The sequence below is a fragment of the Neovison vison genome, chromosome 1 (genome assembly GCF_020171115.1).
Source record: "Neovison vison isolate M4711 chromosome 1, ASM_NN_V1, whole genome shotgun sequence".
Classification (NCBI taxonomy): Eukaryota; Metazoa; Chordata; class Mammalia; order Carnivora; family Mustelidae; genus Neogale; species Neogale vison.
The window spans coordinates 161,660,201-161,681,421 of NC_058091.1; the positions used below are offsets into that span (position 1 = coordinate 161,660,201).

General features: G+C 38.8%; 1 protein-coding gene across 1 annotated transcript; it reads left to right on the forward strand.

Moving 5' to 3' along the window:
• The first annotated feature begins 17,749 nt into the window (after positions 1 to 17,749).
• Positions 17,750 to 18,688, forward strand: LOC122914977 (olfactory receptor 2T33-like). Its single transcript, XM_044261392.1, has one exon. It carries the CDS (start codon positions 17,750 to 17,752, stop codon positions 18,686 to 18,688), a length of 939 nt encoding a protein of 312 aa, XP_044117327.1.
• Positions 18,689 to 21,221: the final 2,533 nt, after the last annotated feature.

The following is a 21,221-nucleotide window of genomic DNA, read 5'->3' on the forward strand; positions in this document are numbered from 1 at the left end:
GATGGCTGCATAGTATTCCATTGTGTATATATACCACATCTTCTTGATCCATTCATCTGTTGATGGACATCTAGGTTCTTTCCATAGTTTGGCTATTGTGGACATTGCTGCTATAAACATTCGGGTGCACGTGCCCCTTTGGATCACTACGTTTGTATCTTTAGGGTAAATTCCCAGTAGTGCAATTGCTGGGTCATAGGGCAGTTCTATTTTCAACATTTTGAGGAACCTCCATGCTGTTTTCCAGAGTGGTTGCACGAGCTTGCATTCCCACCAACAGTGTAGAAGGGTTCCCCTTTCTCCGCATCCTCGCCAGCATCTGTCATTTCCTGACTTGTTGATTTTAGCCATTCTGACTGTTGTGAGGTGATATCTCATTGTGGTTTTGATTTGTATTTCCCTGATGCCGAGTGATATGGAGCACTTTTTCATGTGTCTGTTGGCTATCTGGATGTCTTCTTTGCAGAAACATCTGTTCATGTCCTCTGCCCATTTCTTGATTGGATTATTTGTTCTTTGGGTGTTGAGTTTTTTAAGTTCTTTATAGATTTTGGACACTAGTCCTTTATCTGATATGTCGTTTGCAAATATCTTCTCCCATTCTGTCAGTTGTCTTTTGGTTTTGTTAACTGTTTCCTTTGCTGTGCAAAAGCTAATGTCTCATTTTAAAGTGAAGAGATTCATGGTGCCTGACTGGCTCAGTGGGTTAAGCCTCTGCCTTTGGTTCAGGTCATGATCTCAGGGTATTGGGATAGAGCCCGGCATCGGGTCTCTGCTCAGCAGGGTGTGTTCTTCCTCCTTTCTCTCTGCCTGCCTCTCCACTCACTTGTGATCTCGATCTATCTCTCTCTATCTCTCTCTCTCTCTCTCTCTGTCAAATAAATAAATAAATAAAATCTTTAAAAATAAAAAAATAAAGTGAAGTGATCAGCAACCTTAATTCTATCTGTAACCTGGACTTTGCTTTGCTGTATAAACCAACATATCCACAGCGTCCAGAGAATAGAACACAGACATGTTTTTGCCCCATTTTATCATTTTTATGGTAACCATATGGCTTTCTGTGAATTTGTGTATATTTAATAGAAGAACACCAAGGCCAGCTCCAAGCAATACCAAGGCATTCTTATAATACCTGGTCAACTATGAATATTAGGGGCTGCTTATCTCAGGTAAACAATATTCTATTTATTTACCTAGACCATTTTTATAACACTTGATGGGGGATTTTGACAGGCAATCTATCTTACTGTTCTATTATAAATTTTTCACGTTTTTTTTCAATTTATTTATTTTCAGAAAAACAGTATTCATTATTTTTTCACCACACCCAGTGCTCCATGCAAGCCGTGCCCTCTATCATACCCACGACCTTGTAGCCCAACCTCCCACCCCTCCCACCACTTCCAACCCCTCAGATTGTTTTTCAGAGTCCATAGTCTCTCATGGTTCACCTCACTCTCCAATTTACCCCATCCCCCTTCTCCTCTATAACATCCCTTGTCCTCCATGATATTTGTTATGCTCCACAAATAAGTGAAACCATATGATAATTGACTCTCTCTGCTTGACTTATTTCACTCAGCATCATCTCTTCCAGTCCCGTCCATGTTGCTAGAAAAGTTGCGTATTCATCCTTTCTGATGGAGGCATAATACTCCATAGTGTATATGGACCACATCTTCCTTATCCATTCGTCCGTTGAAGGGCATCTTGGTTCTTTCCACAGTTTAGCGACCGTGGCCATTGCTGCTATAAACATTGGGGTACAGATGGCCCTTCTTTTCATGACATCTGTGTCTTTGGGGTAAATACCCCAATTGCAGGGTTATAGGGAAGCTCTATTTTTCACGTTTTTGTATCCATTTGTACACTTCAGTAAAATTAAAAATGTTACCACTTCAAAAAGTTTTTAAATTTATTACAGCTAATTAGTTAAAAAGTACATGTTTGCAATGATTGCAGTGACATATATGTTGCTGTTGAGTTATGTAATAGATGGTTTTTCCTTAGTCCTATTTATGTAGAATTGTGAAAATATACCTTTAGGCAGGATGTACATCACTGAATAATTCCTCAGTAAAAATAACACTTTTGATAGTTGTTAATGCTGCTACTAATTTTGTTATTAGTTAATATTGCTGTTTTTATTTAATTAACTTATCTATAATCACTAGCCTTTGATTCATGTATATATATATATATACATGAATATGTTTGTGTATATATTTTTCCTCTCATGTCACACTTCATTAACTGTATTTATCATTAAATACATATATAAAGATATAATTTTTAAAACCCTTTATATATTGGTTTGGAGAATTCCACTAGAATTGGTGAATTTAATTTAATTAAGGTAATACTGCAAACTTATGTTTTGGTCATTATTAAACCATTGTAATTATCTCCAAGTTTTATGAAAGCATTTGTTGTCAGGGTTTTTTTTTAATTTCCTTCCCTCATTACTATCTGTCAATCAGAAAGAAAACAAATCTCTGCTTGAGCAAAACAAAAAAAAGAAGAAGAAGAAGAAGAAGTAAGAAAGCATGCATTTGATATATTTAGTACTCCCTTTTCAGTGTATAAATTAAATTCAATGAATAACACTATGGGAGAGACATTATTATTCCTCTTTTATAGATGATTATCATGCAGCTTAGAGTGCACATGAAACTTACCCTAAATCATATATCTATAAAGTTTCCTGAATATAAAGATAGAATTTGGTCTCCCCTTTTTTGGAAGATTTTTTGGGGAGAGTTTTCCAATTCACTTGGACCCCTATGTAATTATCAGATTTTCTTGACACTATGGTCATTACTAAAACAAGCTAGCAGGATTGAAGGCACTCCTGGGCAGTTTACATGTTACCTCATTTAACATTATTATGTAGCAGATGTCACTTTTAAATTTGTCATATCCTGATTTGAGCATGATGTTAGTCAAACAGAACATTTCTTCAGGGATCAACTACCCTGAGATTTAAAGCAATCCACCTGGAGATGATAAACAGAAAAGGTGTTTGGTCATCTGTATTCATTTAAATGCCTTTCTACTGGCATTTCCAGACCCTGGAGCTCAGGACTCCTTAGGCTTTAGCCGGGTGACATGCACTTTATATTAGAACAAAGGCATTTTCTGAATTCCAAACAGTGATTTGGGTGTTGGAGTTGTGGATCATTGGAGCCATGGATCTCTATGGTGGATTCCCCTGAAGCAGGTGAGTTCCAGGACTCTGAGACTGGGTGCTAAAAACTTTAGGTCATGTTCTCCAGTGCTTTTTTTTTTTTTTTTCATTTTATTTTATTTCTTTTCAGTGTTCCAGAATTCATTGTTTATGCACCACACCCAGTGCTCCACACAATATGTGCCCTGCATAATACCCACCATCAGGCTTACCCAACCCCCCCACCCCCCTCCCTTCCAAAACCCTGTTTGTTTCTCAGTATCCACAGTCTCTCATGGTTTGTCTCCCCCTCCAATTTCCCCCAACTCACTCCTCCTCTCCATCTTCCAATGTCCTCCATGTTATTCCTTATGCTCCATAAGTAAGTGAAACCATATGATACTTGACTTTCTCTGCTTGACTTATTTCACTCAGCATATTCTCCAGTGCTTTTAATTTTTTCCATGTAGTTCTATAATTTTAAGGACAAATAATCCATGGGAAAGTATCCATAGAAAAACAGAGAAATTAAAATATGAGGGTTTCACTCAATAACACTGTCACTATTTTACTCTGCCAAAAATATTTTATTAATGTTCAAAACATGATCTTGTCTCTCAATTAACATAACATATAATAACTTTCTGGCTGTTATATTGTGTTGCATAGTGATAATTTTCTTTCATGCTGTAACTTATTACACATTGTAGAGGAATGTGAAAAATCTTTTCTGCATATAGCATGCTTTTCATTTTCCTTCAGGTTATATTTTAGAATGATATCTGGAAGAATATATATCAGTGATCCCAACTGTAGTCTTACAGTCCTTACTTAACATTTTCAAACTGAGATATAAAGACTTTTTTTATTACTTTTATCCCACAATTAAGTTTTACTATATTCTAACTGGTAATGCATGTTACAAAGAAAAATGTTAAACCAGCAGTAAAGATAACAAAATAATTATTTTGCTTAACCTGTGTTTCTTTAATTTCCTCCAAGTAAGTACATTATTTATGCTTATGTAAATCTGTATCAAATAATCAGGCACAGTATGCTGATGAATTTTTCAGTAAACTTGAAATTTGGTTCCTGTTCAACCCCCAAGTTAGATGGATTATCTGATTTCATCAGTTACCTCCTCTATTCATCAGTCTTTGCTGGGAAAAAATGTGTTTTTTAAGTACATGAATGCAATAATGGATACTATTTACTGATACTTGCTAATTTCTAGTGATCATTAAGTACTCTCTGTTCACTATCTTATTTTATTCTTGCAGCAACCATGTAATGTAATTAATCACTCACTTTTATGTATTTTTATTCATTTTTAAGGACTCACTTTTAAAACACAAATTTGAGACCCATATGATATAAGAATGTGCTTTACTTCACACGACTTGGCAATTGTTGGAATCCATCCCAAAAGTGTTCTCTGACTGAGGCACACGCCCATCACTTAACCTCCTCAATCCTGCCTCCTTGAATTGTGCATGACCTGGAACCTATGAGAGGGCACTTTGTGTAAGCTTGAACTGTAGGGAGGATGGGAGTTCACATGTTCCCTTGGCTTAATAAACATTTCTATTATTTTGTATGTATTTTATATGGATTTTAATACCCTCAAAAATTTATTTTAAAAATATTTGTTCTGAATTTCATGTTTGTAGTGAGGTTTATTTTGAGGAAAACTGAGCCTGGGAATGCATCCAACCAGAGAAATACAAAAAAAAGTTCACTTTTTAAATCCATTTATCAGTTACAAGAAAGATAATCAGTTAGTGTAGCCTGTGACTTTGAGAGTCCATTATTTATTTTGTTTGTTAATTTGTCAATCTTCTCACCATCAAGGTAAGAGTTGGGATTTAAAAAAAAAAAACTGAGGGGCGCCTGGGTGGCTCAGTGGGTTAAGCCGCTGCCTTCGGCTCAGGTCATGATCTCAGGGTCCTGGGATCTAGTCCCGCATCGGGCTCTCTGCTCAGCGGGGAGCCTGCTTCCTCCTCTCTCTCTGCCTGCCTCTCTGCCAACTTGTGATCTCTGTCTGTCAAATAAATAAATTTTGAAAAAAAAAAACTGAGAGAACTAACACGAACATCAGAATTAATTTCCAGAAACTGGGTTTGGGATTGATGGTACCTCATTGGTACCTGGTTTCTACCCTTGATTTTCCAGATACAAATCATCCTCTCATATCTCAGCTACTTCTTGTGTAATTCCAATATAAAATAGTGTCTATCTCTTATAGTTGTTGTTCTGTTGGATGGGACATTAGGTATTAAGGAGTTCTCATAGTCATTGGAATACTATTTTCTACAATTCTTTGCCATCTTTCTTATCACTGTGTTGGTCCATCTGTAGCAAGTTCATGAGAATCAGGGTCACTCCATTTTTTGTTTGTTTGTTTCATTTTGGTTTTGGAAGTACAAAGAATTTTATTGTCTGCAAATTTTGTCATATTCAACAGCCAAGCAGTCAGTGAACAAACATTTTTTGCACGCTTACTACGTTAAGAGTATTTTTTTTCACATTAAATTATTTATTGAACATATTGAAGATAACATTGTTTTTACTTACAAAGTCCTCCACCATCTTTTATCACTGACATATTATGCGACCAGCGTTTGAAGAATGAACAGAAATACGAAAATGTCTCTTTCCCGAACCCCAGAAAAAGAACAGAAAAAAAATTAATATTTTTTAATTAGTTTGTGACGCCAAAAGTTTTATGAACTTTGTAAATTAAGACTGACAACATGGGCAAGATTACTTAATTTGTCTTTCTAGAAATGTAAAATTAAGATAGCATAAAATTGCTCATCACACTATCAAGTCTGGAATTTTATTGTACTTCAATGGTGCAGGATAATATTTCTATTAATAGTTTTCAGTTTACTTAATCAAGTGACAAATATAAAGTCTTCCACATTATTTCTTATAAAAGTTATTTCACCTTCCTAGATTTATATGATAAAAATTAATCTGTTTTCCCTTTCAACATATGCATTTTAAAATGATACAAAGAATTCACATGGAAACTTCCCTATACTGTATATCCAGAAAAATGTATGGAAAAGTCTTTTTAAATCATATATAATATCCAAGATTGTAAATAACCTAAGGAATTAAATCATGTGTGTAAATAATCATTATTAATTTCTGCCCTAGCCACAGCATATAGGTTAAGAGTATTTTAACCATTAAGTAAAAGGCCATAATAAAATACAGAAACTCAATATACTGTTCAAATAACAAATCTCAGTGGGGAGAACAAATATTTTGAAAGTATTGAGAGCTTTTATAAGATAGATAAGGTCATGTGTTTCTTACATTACTTTTATTATTTTATTTATCTTGCTACAATTGAATATATCCATGAATAATAACAATTACATTAAAATTATACAATAATCATAGAGAGAGCTGTTTTTGAGCACTTACTGTGATCCAAGAAAATGTACTAAAAATATTAAATCTTATTTAATTCCAAAATATCATTGTCACATGAGAGAGAGAAAGAGAGAGAGGCAGAGGAAAGTTCAGAAGCTTGTACCAGCTCATTCAATAGTGTGGAAGGAAGCCAATACAATCCTCCTCCATAAGCATATGGAAAACCCTCACTTGTCCCAGTCTTCAGATTACAGATAGATAATTGAGATTAAAAAGATTAAGTAACTTGCCAAGGTCATACAAAATAAGGAGAAGTGTCAGAGACACCCACCGTTCCCTCATACCCATGTGCTATTGTGATTTTAGATCCCTTCTCATGACACTAAGTGAGGTTATGGGACTGTGTTGGCTAAGCGGAACTGATAGAAAGGCACATCTCATTTCCAGACAGAAGATCCATAAGACCTGGAAACTATGTTTTAAAATGGCAGTGTCTCTAAGTGTAAGTAGTTTGGATTGTGAAAAAACCCAAGAGCTTGTTTGTTTGTTTATTTGTTTATTATGTTCAATTAGCCAGCATATAGTACATCATTAGTTTTTTAATGTTTATGATATAATTGAAAAAAGAAGGGCCACATTAACACACTAACACCCGAAGTATTGGCCAATGAGGTACTTAGCAAAGAACATACAGATGGGAATGGTGAAGCTTTGCTATTTCTGAGAAATCCACATTGAATTTGGATAGAAATAAAACAATGAACTAAAGGGATATTGGATTCTGTGTAATCATAGGTTTTATGCAAACAAAAAAATTAGAGAATGTGTCTTTTAAAATCCTTCTTCTTTTTTCTTAGTTTCATAGACAGAATTTAGTGATTCATCACTTGCATACAACACCCAGGCTCCTTACAAGTAGCCCCCTGAATGCACATCACTCAGTAATCCCACTCTCTTAACCATCCCCCTTATATTTTAATGGGCAATAAAACAACACAGATGATTAGATATACTCTTGATTTGTAAATCTGCCTTGTATTTTAAACCTGTGGACTTAAATATAATTGAATTAAATTGTTGATGGGAAATATCAAAGATAAGTTATTATCTTTTAATCTTTGTGCTTACATTTAAAAATGTAAGACATTATTTTACATATCATACATTCCATGTCATAGTACAATTTTTAAAATATATGTTGTATTAAAACAGATTAATTTCTAGGTCTTGTGTTTTTTGGTGCAAGTGTAAATAAGATCTGTTCATTAATTCTCTTTCTTCTGTCTCACAGTTAGTGTGTAGAAATGCAACTGATTCCTTTGCATTGATTTTATATCCTACCCTGTTGCTGAATTCCTGTATGAGCTCTATCAATTTTGGTGTGGACTCTTTTGAGTTTTCCACATAAAACCTCATTCAATATGCAAAAAGTGAGAATTTGACTTCTTCTTTGACAATTTGTATGCTCTTTATTTCTTTTTGCTGTCTGACTGCTGAGGCTAGGACTTCTAGTACTATGTTGAACAGCAGTGGTGAGAGTGGACATCCCTGTCCTGCTCCTGACTTGAGGGGGGAGGTTCTCAGTTTTTCCTCCATGGATAATGATACTTTCTGTGGGCTTTTTGTACATGGCTTTTACGATGCTGTTGTATGCGCCCCCTATCCCCACATCATGGAGGCTTTTCATAAAGAAAAGATGATGTAAATCAAGCAGAGAGAGTCAATTATCATATGGTTTCACTTATTTGTGGAGCATAACAAATAGCATGGAAGACAAGGGGAGTTAGAGAGGAGAAGGGAGTTGGGAGAAATTGAAAGGGGAGGTGAACCATGAGAGACTATGGACTCTGAAAAACAATCTGAGGGTTTTGAAGGGGCAGAGGGTAGGAGGTTGGGGGAACCAAGTGGTGGTATTAGAGAGGGCACGGATTGCATGGAGCACTGGGTGTGGTGCAAAAACAAGGAATACTGTTATGCTGAAAATAAAAAATAAAACAAAATAAAATAATTTAAAAAAGAAAAGAATGAAGAAAGGAAAAAAGAAACGATGTATTTTGTCAAATGTTTCTTTTGTATTGATTGAGATGATCATATGGTTCTTGGCCTTTCATTAATTAATGTGATGTAGCAGACTGACTTGTAAATATTGAACCACCCTTGTAGCCCAGGAATAAATCTCACTTGGTTTTGGTGCATAATCTTTTTTAACGTCCTGTTAGAGCCTATTGGCTAGTATCTCGGTGAGAATTTTGGCATTCATGTTCATCAAGAATATTTGTCTTTAATTTTCCTTCTTGATGTAGTCTCTGTTTCATTTTGGGATCAAGATAATGTGACCTCATAGCGTGAGTTTGGAACTTTTTCTTCCATATATGTTTTTTGAATCTTTTTCGGAAGATTCAAATTAGTAGAATCTCACTGGGAAGCCATGTAGCCTTGGACTCTTGTTTGTTTGGAGATTTTTGATTAGTGCTTCAATTTCTTTACTGGTTTTAATTCTGTTTTGAGTCCGGTTTTCTATTTCTTTCTACTTAATTTTTGGTTGCATATATGTTTTTAGGAATGCATACATTTCTTCTCAATTGCCTAATTTGTTGACATAAATTTTCTCATAATATGTTCTTATAATTGTTTGTATTTCCTTCATGTTGGTTGTGATCTCTCTGAACATAAGATGTTCATAGTGAGTTTGCAAAAGTAACCCAAAAATTTAAGATTGAAAGGATTTCTGCTCAGTATCACTAATAAACTTGAAATTTAAATAAAATTAATTTTAACTTTTCTGTGTTTGTAATTATTGACACTAAAAATAACTAATTAGGGGGGGGACAAGATGGCGGGGTACTAGGAAGAGGCGTCTTTTCAGCTGGTACCCCAAAGTGAGCTGATTACCTACCAAAGAACTCTGATCACCCATGAAATCAGCCTGAGATCAGAATTATACACGTCTGGATCTCTACAGGGGCAGAAGACGCCAGTGAGCAGGTAAAGCGGAATGGGAACAGCGGACTGATATCGGAAGATAAACAAAAGGGGGAGGGAGCCACCAGAGGCGACCGGTGCAAAAGTAATACCCCGATACGAGCGAGAGTGCCCTGCGTCTGGGGACCAGCATTAACTCGGAGACTGATTGAAAGCACTCCAAAAGAGCAAAGGATCGCGGGGGCAAACTGTGGGAATCGGGGCGGCTAGGGACAGGGGCTTGAGTCCCCGGTCCCAGACGGCCTCCCGGGCGCGGAGGCAGAGAGAGTGCGGCGGAGAAACCGGCTCCTGGTCCCTAAGCCGCCAGCGTGCCCCAGAGCGCGGGGTTCCGGCTCCTGTGAGGGGATGGGAGCCGGTCTGCAGAACGCGCGCTAGCCCTACCACAAAGCTTGAGATGCGCGTGCACGTCGCTCCAGCTCTCCTGGGTTTCTAAGGCCCTGGGGCGCTTCTTGACCCGGGCCATTGTTTCAAAGTCTAAGCCTCGTGCCCGCGAAACTCTTCCCCGGACAGAGGCGCGCAAAAGCCCAGCCTGCGGCTTACGGACCAGCGCCCCGTTCTCAGTGCCCCAGACGCGCGCCCGACCCACAGCCGCCTCTGAAAAGAGGTGCGCGCAAGCCGGGCACTCCCAGCCCCGGCCAGCGGCAAAATCTCAGTGTGCGATCGCTGCTTGGAACCTCTCTGGCGGTCAGGAGCTCCCAGACAGCCGCCACTGCCTTGGCTTTGGGGACGAGCAAAAGATCCTGCGCCCCCAGGGTCTTTAACTTGGAACCTGCACTGCCAACATCCAAGGGGGAATTTATTCAGCTTCTGCACCCAGACTGAGGCTTCTGAGACGGAGATCAGGAAGTGTTCCAGGGTGCACCTTGACTGCACCAGAGTTGATACATCCAGCTACATCTGTTCAGTCTTCTCCCACCAAAATGACTAGGAGGAGGAATGCCCAACAGAAGAAAAATACAGAGGATGGACCTTCCGCAACAGAGCTAACGGCTATCAACATAGACAATATGTCGGAAAGAGAATTCAGGCTAACAATTATCCAGGCAATAGCTAGGTTGGAGAAAGCCATGGATGACCAAACAGAATTGATTAGAGCTGAACTGAAAGCGACCAGACAGGATGTTCACAATGTTAGGGCGGAGCTTAAAGCTACCAGGGAGGAGGTCCACAATGCTCTCAATGAGTTCCAATCCAATCTAAACTCTCTCAAAGCTAGGGTAACTGAGACAGAAGATAGAATTAGTGATCTGGAAGACAAACAGATAGAGAGAAAGGATCAGGAGGAAGCCTGGAACAAACAGCTTAGATCCCACGAAAGCAGAATTAGGGAAATAAGTGATGCCATGAAGCGTTCCAACGTCAGAATTATTGGAATTCCTGAAGGGGAGGAGAAAGAAAGAAGTCTAGAAGATGTCGTGGAACAAGTCCTTCATGAAAACTTTCCGAATCTCGTGAATGAAACCAGCGTTCATGTACTAGAGGCTGAACGGTCTCCACCCAAGATTATACACTCCAAAAAAACATCACGACACCTGATAGTCAAATTGAGAAATTATAATTGTAGGTATAATCTCTTGAAAGCTGCCAGGGCAAAGAGGCTCCTTACTTACAGAGGGAAGCCCATCAGAATAACGTCAGACCTGTCCACAGAGACCTGGCAAGCCAGAAGAGGCTGGCAAGATATATTCAGGGCACTAAATGAGAAGAACATGCAGCCAAGAATACTTTATCCAGCAAGACTGACATTCAAAATGGATGGAGAGATAAAGAGTTTCCAAGACCGGCAAGACTTAAAAGACTATGCAACCACCAAGCCGATACTGCAGGAAATATTAAGGGGGGTTCTATAAAAGAGGAAAAATCCCAAGAATAGCATTGAACAGAAATATAGAGACAGTCTACAGAAAGAAAGACTTCAAAGGTAACTCGATGTCAATAAAAACGTATCTATCAATAATCACTCTCAATGTGAATGGCCTAAATGCACCCATAAAACGGCACAGGGTTGCAGATTGGATAAAACGACAGGACCCATCCATATGCTGTCTACAAGAGACCCATTTTGAACCTAAAGATACACGCAGACTGAAAGTGAAGGGGTGGAGAAGCATCTTTCATGCCAATGGGACTCAAAAGAAGGCTGGGGTAGCGATTCTCATATCAGATAAATTAGACTTCAAACTAAAGACTGTAGTCAGAGATACAGAAGGACACTACATAATCCTTAAAGGGACTATCCACCAAGATGATCTAACAATTGTAAATATCTATGCTCCCAATATGGGAGCAGCCAATTACTTAAGAAAACTGTTAATCAAGATAAAGAGTCATATTGATATGAATAAACTAATCGTAGGTGATCTTAACACGCCTCTTTCAGAATTAGACAGATCATCGAAGCAGAAAATCAATAAAGAAACAAGAGCATTGAACGACACATTGGACCAGATGGACCTCATAGATATATACAGAACATTCCACCCTAAAACAGCAGAATACTCATTCTTCTCAAGTGCACACGGAACCTTCTCCAGAATAGACCACATACTGGGTCACAAATCAGGACTCAGCCGATACCAAAAGACTGAGATTATTCCCTGCATATTCTCAGATCACAATGCTTTGAAACTGGAGCTCAATCACAAGGAAAAGTTCCGAAGGAACTCAAACACCTGGAAGCTAAAGACCACCTTGCTTAAGAATGCTTGGATCAACCAGGAGATCAAAGAAGAACTGAAACAATTCATGGAAACCAATGAGAATGAAGACACTTCGGTCCAAAACCTATGGGATACAGCAAAGGCGGTCCTAAGGGGAAAATATATAGCCATCCAAGCCTTGCTCAAAAAAATTGAAAAATCCAGAACACACCAGCTGTCTCTACACCTTAAAGAACTGGAGGATCAACAACAAATCAAACCAACTCCACACATAAGAAGGGAAATCATCAAGATTAGAGCTGAGATCAATGAGGGAGAAACCAGAGATACAGTAGAACGTATCAATGAAACTAGAAGCTGGTTTTTTGAAAGAATCAATAAGATCGATAAACCACTGGCTACACTAATCCAAAAGAAAAGAGAGAAATCCCAAATTCATAAAATTATGAATGAAAGGGGTGAGATCACAACTAACACCAAGGAAGTAGAAACAATCATCAGAAGTTACTACGAACAGTTATATGCCAATAAGCTTAGCAACCTTGATGAAATGGATGCATTCCTGGAAAAATATAAACTACCAAAATTGAACCAGGAAGAAATCGACAACCTGAATAGACCGATATCTAATAACGAGATTGAAGCAGTGATCAAAAATCTCCCAAAAAACAAGAGCCCAGGACCTGACGGATTCCATGGGGAATTCTACCAAACCTTCCAAGAAGAAATAACACCTATTCTCCTGAAGCTGTTTCAAAAAATTGAAGCAGAAGGAAAACTTCCAGACTCTTTCTATGAAGCCAGCATTACCCTGATCCCCAAACCAGGCAAGGACCATACCAAAAAGGAGAATTTCAGACCAATATCACTGATGAATATGGATGCTAAGATTCTCAACAAGATCCTAGCCAACAGGATCCAACAACACATTAAAAAGATTATCCACCATGATCAGGTGGGATTCATCCCTGGGCTACAAGGATGGTTCAACATTCGTAAATCAATCAATGTGATACAACAAATTAATATGAGAAGAGAGAAGAACCACATGGTCCTCTCAATTGATGCAGAAAAAGCATTTGACAAAATCCAACATCCGTTCCTGATTAAAACGCTTCAAAGTATAGGGATAGAGGGAACATTCCTGAACTTCATCAAATCTATCTATGAAAGACCCACAGCAAATATCATCCTCAATGGGAAAAAGCTTGCAGCCTTCCCGTTGAGATCAGGAACAAGACAAGGATGCCCACTTTCACCACTCTTGTTCAACATAGTATTAGAAGTCCTAGCAACAGCAATCAGACAACAGAGAGAAATAAAAGGTATCCAAATTGGTAATGAAGAAGTCAAACTCTCTCTCTTCGCAGATGACATGATTCTGTATATGGAAAACCCAAAAGACTCCACCCCCAAACTACTAGAACTCATACAGCAATTCAGCAGCGTGGCAGGATACAAAGTCAATGTGCAGAAATCAGTGGCTTTCTTATACACTAACAAGGAAAATACAGAAAGGGAAATTAGAGAATCGATTCCATTTACTATAGCACCAAGAACCATAAGATACCTGGGAATAAACCTAACTAAAGAGGTAAAGGATCTATACTTGAGGAACTATAGAACACTCATGAAAGAAATTGAAGAAGACACAAAAAGATGGAAGACCATTCCATGCTCTTGGATCGGAAGAATAAACATCGTTAAAATGTCTATACTGCCTAGAGCAATCTATACTTTTAATGCCATTCCGATCAAAATTCCACCGGCATTCTTCAAAGAGCTGGAGCAAATAATCCAAAAATTTGTATGGAATCAGAAGAGACCCCGAATCGCTAAGGAAACGTTGAAAAACAAAAATAAAGCTGGCGGCATCACCTTACCGATTTCAAGCTTTATTACAAAGCTGTGATCACCAAGACAGCATGGCACTGGCATAAAAACAGACACATAGACCAGTGGAACAGAGTAGAGAGCCCTGATATGGACCCTCAACTCTATGGTCAATTAATCTTCGACAAAACAGGAAAAAATATACAGTGGAAAAAAGACAGTCTCTTCAATAAATGGTGCTGGGAAAACTGGACAGCTATATGTAGAAGAATGAAACTCGACCATTCTCTTACACCGTACACAAAGATCAACTCAAAATGGATAAAAGACCTCAACGTGAGACAGGAATCTATCAGAATCTTAGAGGAGAACATAGGCAGTAATCTCTTCGATATCAGCCACAGCAACTTCTTTCAAGATACGTCTCCAAAGGCAAAGGAAACAAAAGCGAAAATAGACTTCTGGGACTTCATCAAAATCAAAAGCTTCTGCACAGCAAAGGAAACAGTCAAAAAAACAAAGAGGCAACCCACGGAATGGGAGAAGATATTTGCAAATGACAGTACAGACAAAAGGTTGATATCCAGGATCTATAATGAACTCCTCAAACTCAACCCACACGAAACAGACAAACACATCAAAAAATGGGCAGAAGATATGAACAGACACTTCTCCAATCAAGAAATACAAATGGCTATCAGACACATGAAAAAATGCTCATCATCATTAGCCCTCAGGGAGATTCAAATTAAAACCACATTGAGATATCACCTTACACCAGTTAGAATGGCCAAAATTAACAAAACAGGAAACAACATGTGTTGGAGAGGATGTGGAGAAAGGGGAACCCTCTTACACTGTTGGTGGGAATGCAAGTTGGTGCAGCCTCTTTGGAGAACAGTGTGGAGATTCCTCAAGAAATTAAAAATAGAGCTTCCCTACGACCCTGCAATTGCACTCCTGGGTATTTACCCCAAAGATACAGATGTCGTGAAAAGAAGGGCCATCTGTACCCCAATGTTTATAGCAGCAATGGCCACAGTCGCCAAACTATGGAAAGAACCAAGATGCCCTTCAACGGATGAATGGATAAGGAAGATGTGGTCCATATACACTATGGAGTATTATGCCTCCATCAGAAAGGACGAATATCCAACTTTTGTAGCAACATGGACGGGACTGGAAGAGATTATGCTGAGTGAAATCAGTCAAGCAGAGAGAGTCAATTATCATATGGTTTCACTCATTTGTGGAGCATAACCAATAGCATGGAGGACAAGGGGCGTTAGAGAGTAGTAGGGAATTTGGGTAAATTGGAAGGGGAGGTGAACCATGAGAGACTATGGACTCTGAAAAACAGTCTGAGGGGTTTGAAGTGGCGGGGGGGGTGGGAGGTTGGGGTACCAGGTGGTGGGTATTATAGAGGGCACAGCTTGCATGGAGCACTGGGTGTGGTGAAAAAATAATGAATACTGTTTTTCTGAAAATAAATAAATTGGGAAAAAAAAAAGAAGCTAGAACCTTGGTTATGATGAGGATTAATAAAATCTTAAGGCCTTCAGTTGAAAAAAAAATAAAAAAATAAAAAAATAAATAAAAATAACTAATTATATCACATTGGAGAACTGAAAAAAAAACAAAGTTGCCGAGAGTGAAAAAAATAGGAATTTGGTTATCTAAGACCCCAAAAACAATACATTTATATTATTTACTAGAGAAAGACTTGCCATGTGCATAAGGCCATAAATAATATTAATAAAAAATTTTAAAAATTGTAAGTATTCATAAATATGGTATGCTATATGTAATTTTTAATAAACTGGAGCAGTAGCTAATAACTTACTAAATTATATATATTCAATTATATGTATATTTTTAAAAATAATGAGAGTGATTAGCTCTATTATTTCTTACGTATAGGTGTTTTGGTGCACAAGTCATCTATACCATTTATGGTATAATGGGTAGTAGTCATATATGTTAGACACTTAAAACAATGCTAATATTTACAAAATATATTGTGCATTAAAAATATTTGCCCTTCTCTCTGCTCAGCAGGGAGCCTGCTTCTCTCTCTCTCTGCCTGCCTCTCTGTCTACTTGTGATCTCTCTGTCAAATAAATAAATAAATAAATCTTTTAAAAAAAAAATATTTGCCCTTTTTACCAACTAATTTACATAAACACTAAATAAGGACTTATTAGCCTATAGATTGTTAATAAGTCCCATACCTAATCATCTTGGTAATCATAATCTTTGAAAGAGTGAATTTGTAAGGAAAACACAAATATCACATAAATATAAAAGAGGCAGTCATTTGCATATACATCTAATTCTACTATAATAGATGATTACAGATAAAAAAATTAAAGTTTGAGGCCTTAGGAAAAAGATAATTAATGCTTAAAGTTAAAGAAGATACTTCATATTTTATTTGCAAGTGATGTTGTTCTTCAAAGTTATTTTGGGCAAAAATTTATTTGAGCATGTATTAATAAACTATTTAGATAAATAATTACCCAGTTAATTAAAACATAATCAATTTGATAATTAATAATTTTATGAGTTAATAAATTAATGTATCTCCTATCTTGGGACACCTGGGTGACTCAGTCATTAAGCTTCTACCTTCAGCTCAGGTCATGATCCCAGGGTCCTGGGATTGAGCCCCACATCAGGCTCCCTGCTCAGTGGAGATCCTCCTTCTTCCTCTCTCACTCTTCCTGCATGTGTTCCCTGTCTCTCTCTCTCTGTCAAATAAATAAATAAAATCTTCAAAAATTAGATATATTCCTTATTTAAGGATGTGTGATTACTGGTAACAAAGTGCTTAAGACTGCAAGTTAAAACTTTTTTTAATGTTCCTTAGGGTTATATTCATTTATGAAATTGACTTTTATAATGCACACATTTAATTAAGCTCAAAATTTTGTGAATACATATTAGATCTAAAAATTAACTATTACAAGGCCTCTAAACTCAGACAAATTCCCTGTAATCACAAGTACCCCCAAGATAACATGGCCAATATGGTGGCAGGTGTTCTGAAGCAATATCTGTGGTAGCCAGGAGTCTGGCATACTGAAATCATGCGCTGAAAACACATGGAAAACAGAGAAATATGGCCATTTGGTTGGTGTCCCTCACCTGCAATCTGAACTACAGTAATTTTACATTTAGTTTTGCATATTTTTATATTAAAGCAATTCCTCATGGCATTGAAGGAAACCTTGAGGAACTAATTTAAGCATATGGGGAACATAGAAAATTCATTCTTAGAAGATATATCACATCAATATTGACTAAAACTATGTCTTAAATATTGGCAAAACTATGATGTTGTCTCAACACAGAAGTACTAACACTTTAGACAACTGAAATTTCATATTATTTCCTAACAGCATGAGTAAATTATATGTGGCACACTAACAAGATATACCAATACAATATAGAAATGTAATCTGTACCGTAATATGCTTCATACACAATTTTCTTTGGATTAAAAAGTACTGTGTAATAACAGCAGAGATGTATGTTAGGATGGTAAGGCCAACATCTTACTGCAAAGTGAAAGACTAAAGATGAAATTATTCCTCCAAGTGTGTGTGTCTCTCTCTCTTTTATGTCATTTGACCACCTCTTCTTAAGTAAATGCCTAACCTTCCTTTCAAGCAACTCATTCTTCATCATTCCTTGTCTTACAGGCATGACTGGAGCCATGGATTTAAATGACACCACAGAAATGTTCATTCTCTTAGGGCTCTTTAACCACACTCAGACCCACGTGTTCCTCTTCTCCATGGTGCTCATGATCTTCCTCATCTCCCTGTTGGGCAATGCCCTCATGATCATGCTCATCCATGAGGACCCTCAGCTTCACACGCCCATGTACTTCTTGCTTAGCCAGCTCTCCCTCATGGACATGATGCTGGTCTCCACCATAGTCCCCAAAATGGCAACCAACTACCTGATGGACACCAGGACCATCTCTCCTGCTGGCTGTGGAGCCCAGATCTTCCTGTTTGTCACTCTGGGAGGGAGTGAATGCTTCCTTTTAACGGCCATGGCTTATGACCGCTATGTGGCCATCTGTCACCCACTGCGCTACCCCATCCTCATGAATCAGAAGCTCTGCTTCCACATGACCGCAGGCTCCTGGCTTTTGGGAGGGGTGGATGGGCTGATGCAGGCTGGGACCACTCTGAGCTTTCCTTACTGCCATTCTCGGGAAATAAACCACTTCTTCTGTGAGGCACCCTCACTTGTGCGCCTTACCTGTGCTGACACGACCTTTTTTGAGTTTCTCATGTATGTGTGCTGCATCCTGATGCTCCTGATCCCTCTGTCTCTCATTCTGGCCTCCTACAGTCTCATCTTGACTGCTGTCCTTCACATGAAGTCCACAGCTTCTCAGAAGAAAGCTTTTGCCACATGCTCCTCTCACCTGGCTGTTGTGGGGCTTTTCTATGGAGCCATAATATTCATCTACATGAGGCCCAAATCATACCATTCGGTGGCCCGTGACAAGGTGGTCTCTGCTTTCTACACCATCTTCACACCTGTGTTGAACCCCCTTATATACAGTGTGAGGAATAAAGACGTCAAGGAGGCTTTGAGAAAGTGGATAGAGAAACGTTTTCTGGGACATTTACGGTGAGAGTGATTTGACAAACTGGGAGCAACCAAACTGGGCCCACCATGAAATTTCTCATATCCATATATTTTGCTCTCATTTGGCAAGTTTTCACTGTTAAAAAAACTGTTTCTTTTATATTTGGTAAATTAAAATTTACATTTGTCCTGCTTTCATACATCATGTATTTTTGTTCTGGGCTTTGGATCTCAGCAATACTAGTAAATGATTGAGGCATTCTAAGTAAAAGATTAAAAAAAAAGATAAACATTGATAAAATAAAGGAGATTTTCAACTTTTAATGTCCTTGGGCTCTGCTCATGGGATCTCAAGGAAGCCAAACTTTAACAATTACCAGAGTCAGCAAATTCAATTTCTAAACTGGACAGTGATTGCACATCTGATTGTTTTAAAAATAACCTAAAAGAAAGCATTCCAAGCATAAAGTTAAGGGTAGAACCTCCATGGTTCTCTATGGGACTGAAGTCATACAGTCCTGCTGATAAACTAAGTCTTAATTATGGTCCTAAGATTTAAAAAAAAGGTCAATATCTTTCTGAAATAGCTTTCACCTAATTTGTAATATTTTATGTTGTTAGTGAAGACTGTATCCCAAGCAGCTGTCCTAACTTGGGCTGGAAAAACATGAACAAAAACAGAACAATAACAACAACAACAACCAAGAAAAAAAAAAAGGAAAAAAAACACTTTCTTTTAGAGATTCTAAAAGGTTTATTTATTTTGTGTTGATAACACCAACTCTATGTGCATGTGTGTGTCTGTGGGCAATTCTGAGGATAATTTAATTATAGAAGGAATAATTAATTTAAACAAAAACAATGTATATTTTACCTTATTATAATTTCAATAAAATAAATTTCAAATAAATACATAATTAAATGAATATTAAAAAATAGAGATCTTGTAAGAACTCTTATCAAAATCTTTATTAGAAGAGGATTTTTTCTGGGTGGCTCAGTGGGTTAGGCCGCTGCCTTCGGCTCGGGTCGTGATCTCAGGGTCCTGGGATCGAGGCCCACATCGGGCTCTCTGCTCAGCGGGGAGCCTGCTTCCTCCTCTCTCTCTGCCTGCCTCTCTGCCTGCTTGTGATCTCTCTCTGTCAAATAAATAAATAAAATCTTTAAAAAAAAAAAAGAAGAAGAGGATTTTGTGTGGATATATGGGAGTTAAAAAATCATTATGTACAGGGTAATCAGGTTGAACTGCATATATGTAAATATCTTTTTATTATACTCATCACTGGCTGGCTCAGTCAGTAAAGCATATGACTCTTGATCTCAATATCAAGAATTTAAGAACCATGTTGGGTATAGAGCTTTCTTAAAAAATATAAAGGGGGGGGACAAGATGGCGGGGGAGTAGGAAGAGGCACCTTTTCAGCCGGTACCCCGAAGTGAGCTGATTACCTACCAAAGAACTCGGATCACCCATGAAATCAGCCTGAGATCAGAATTATACGCGTCTGGATCTTTACAGGGGCAGAAGACGCCAGTGGGCAGGTAAAGTGGAAAGGGAACAGCAGACTGATATAGGAAGATAAACAAAAGGGGGAGGGAGCCACCAGAGGCAACCAGTTGGAAAGTAATACCCCAATATGAGCGAGAGTGCCCTGCGTCTCAGGACCAGCATTAACATGGAGACTGGTTGAAAGCACTCCAAAAGAGCAAAGGATCACGGGGGGAAATTGTGGGAATCGGGGTGGCTAGAGACAGGGGCTTAAGTCCCCAGTCCCAGACAGCCTCCCCGGCGCTGAGGCAGAGAGAGTGCGTCTGAGAAACCGCTCTTGGTCCAAGCCGCCAGCGCGCCTGAGAATGCAAGGGTTCTAGTTCCTGTGAGGGGATGGGAGCTGCACCGGTCTGCAGAATGCGCGCTAGCCCTACCAAAAAGCTTGAGATACCGGTGCACGTCCCTCATGCTCCCCTGAGTTAAAAAGACCGGGCTGGTGCTCTTTGACCCATGCCATTGTTTCAAAGCCTAAGCCATGTGCCTAAAACTCTTTCCCTGACAGAGGCGCGGAAAAGCCCAAGCCTGTCCCTCATGCTCCCCTGAGTTACAAAGGCCCGGTTGGCGCTCTTTGACCCGCACCATTGTTTCAAAGCCTAAGCTGCACACCCGAAACTCTTCCCCTGACAGAGGCGCTCAAAAGCCCAGCCTGGAGCTTACGGACCAGCGCCCCGTTCTCAGTGCCCCAGATGCATGCGCGACCCACAGCCACCTCTGAAAGAGGTGCACGCAAGCCGGGCACTCCCAGCCCTGGCCAGAGGCAAAATCTCAGTGTGCGATCGCTGCTTGGAACCTCTCTGGCAGTCGGGAGCTCCCAGACAGCCGCCACTGCCTTGGCTTTGGGTAGAACAAATGATCCTGCACCTCCAGGGTCTGCAACTTGGAACCTGCTCTGCCAGCGGCCAAGGGGGAACTTATACAGCTTCTGCACCCAGACTGAGGCTTCCCTCTGAGAGGGAGATCAGGGTGCAGTTTGATTTCTTCTAATACTACAAGAACCATGAAAGGCGGTCAAGGTGAAAGGAAAAAAAGT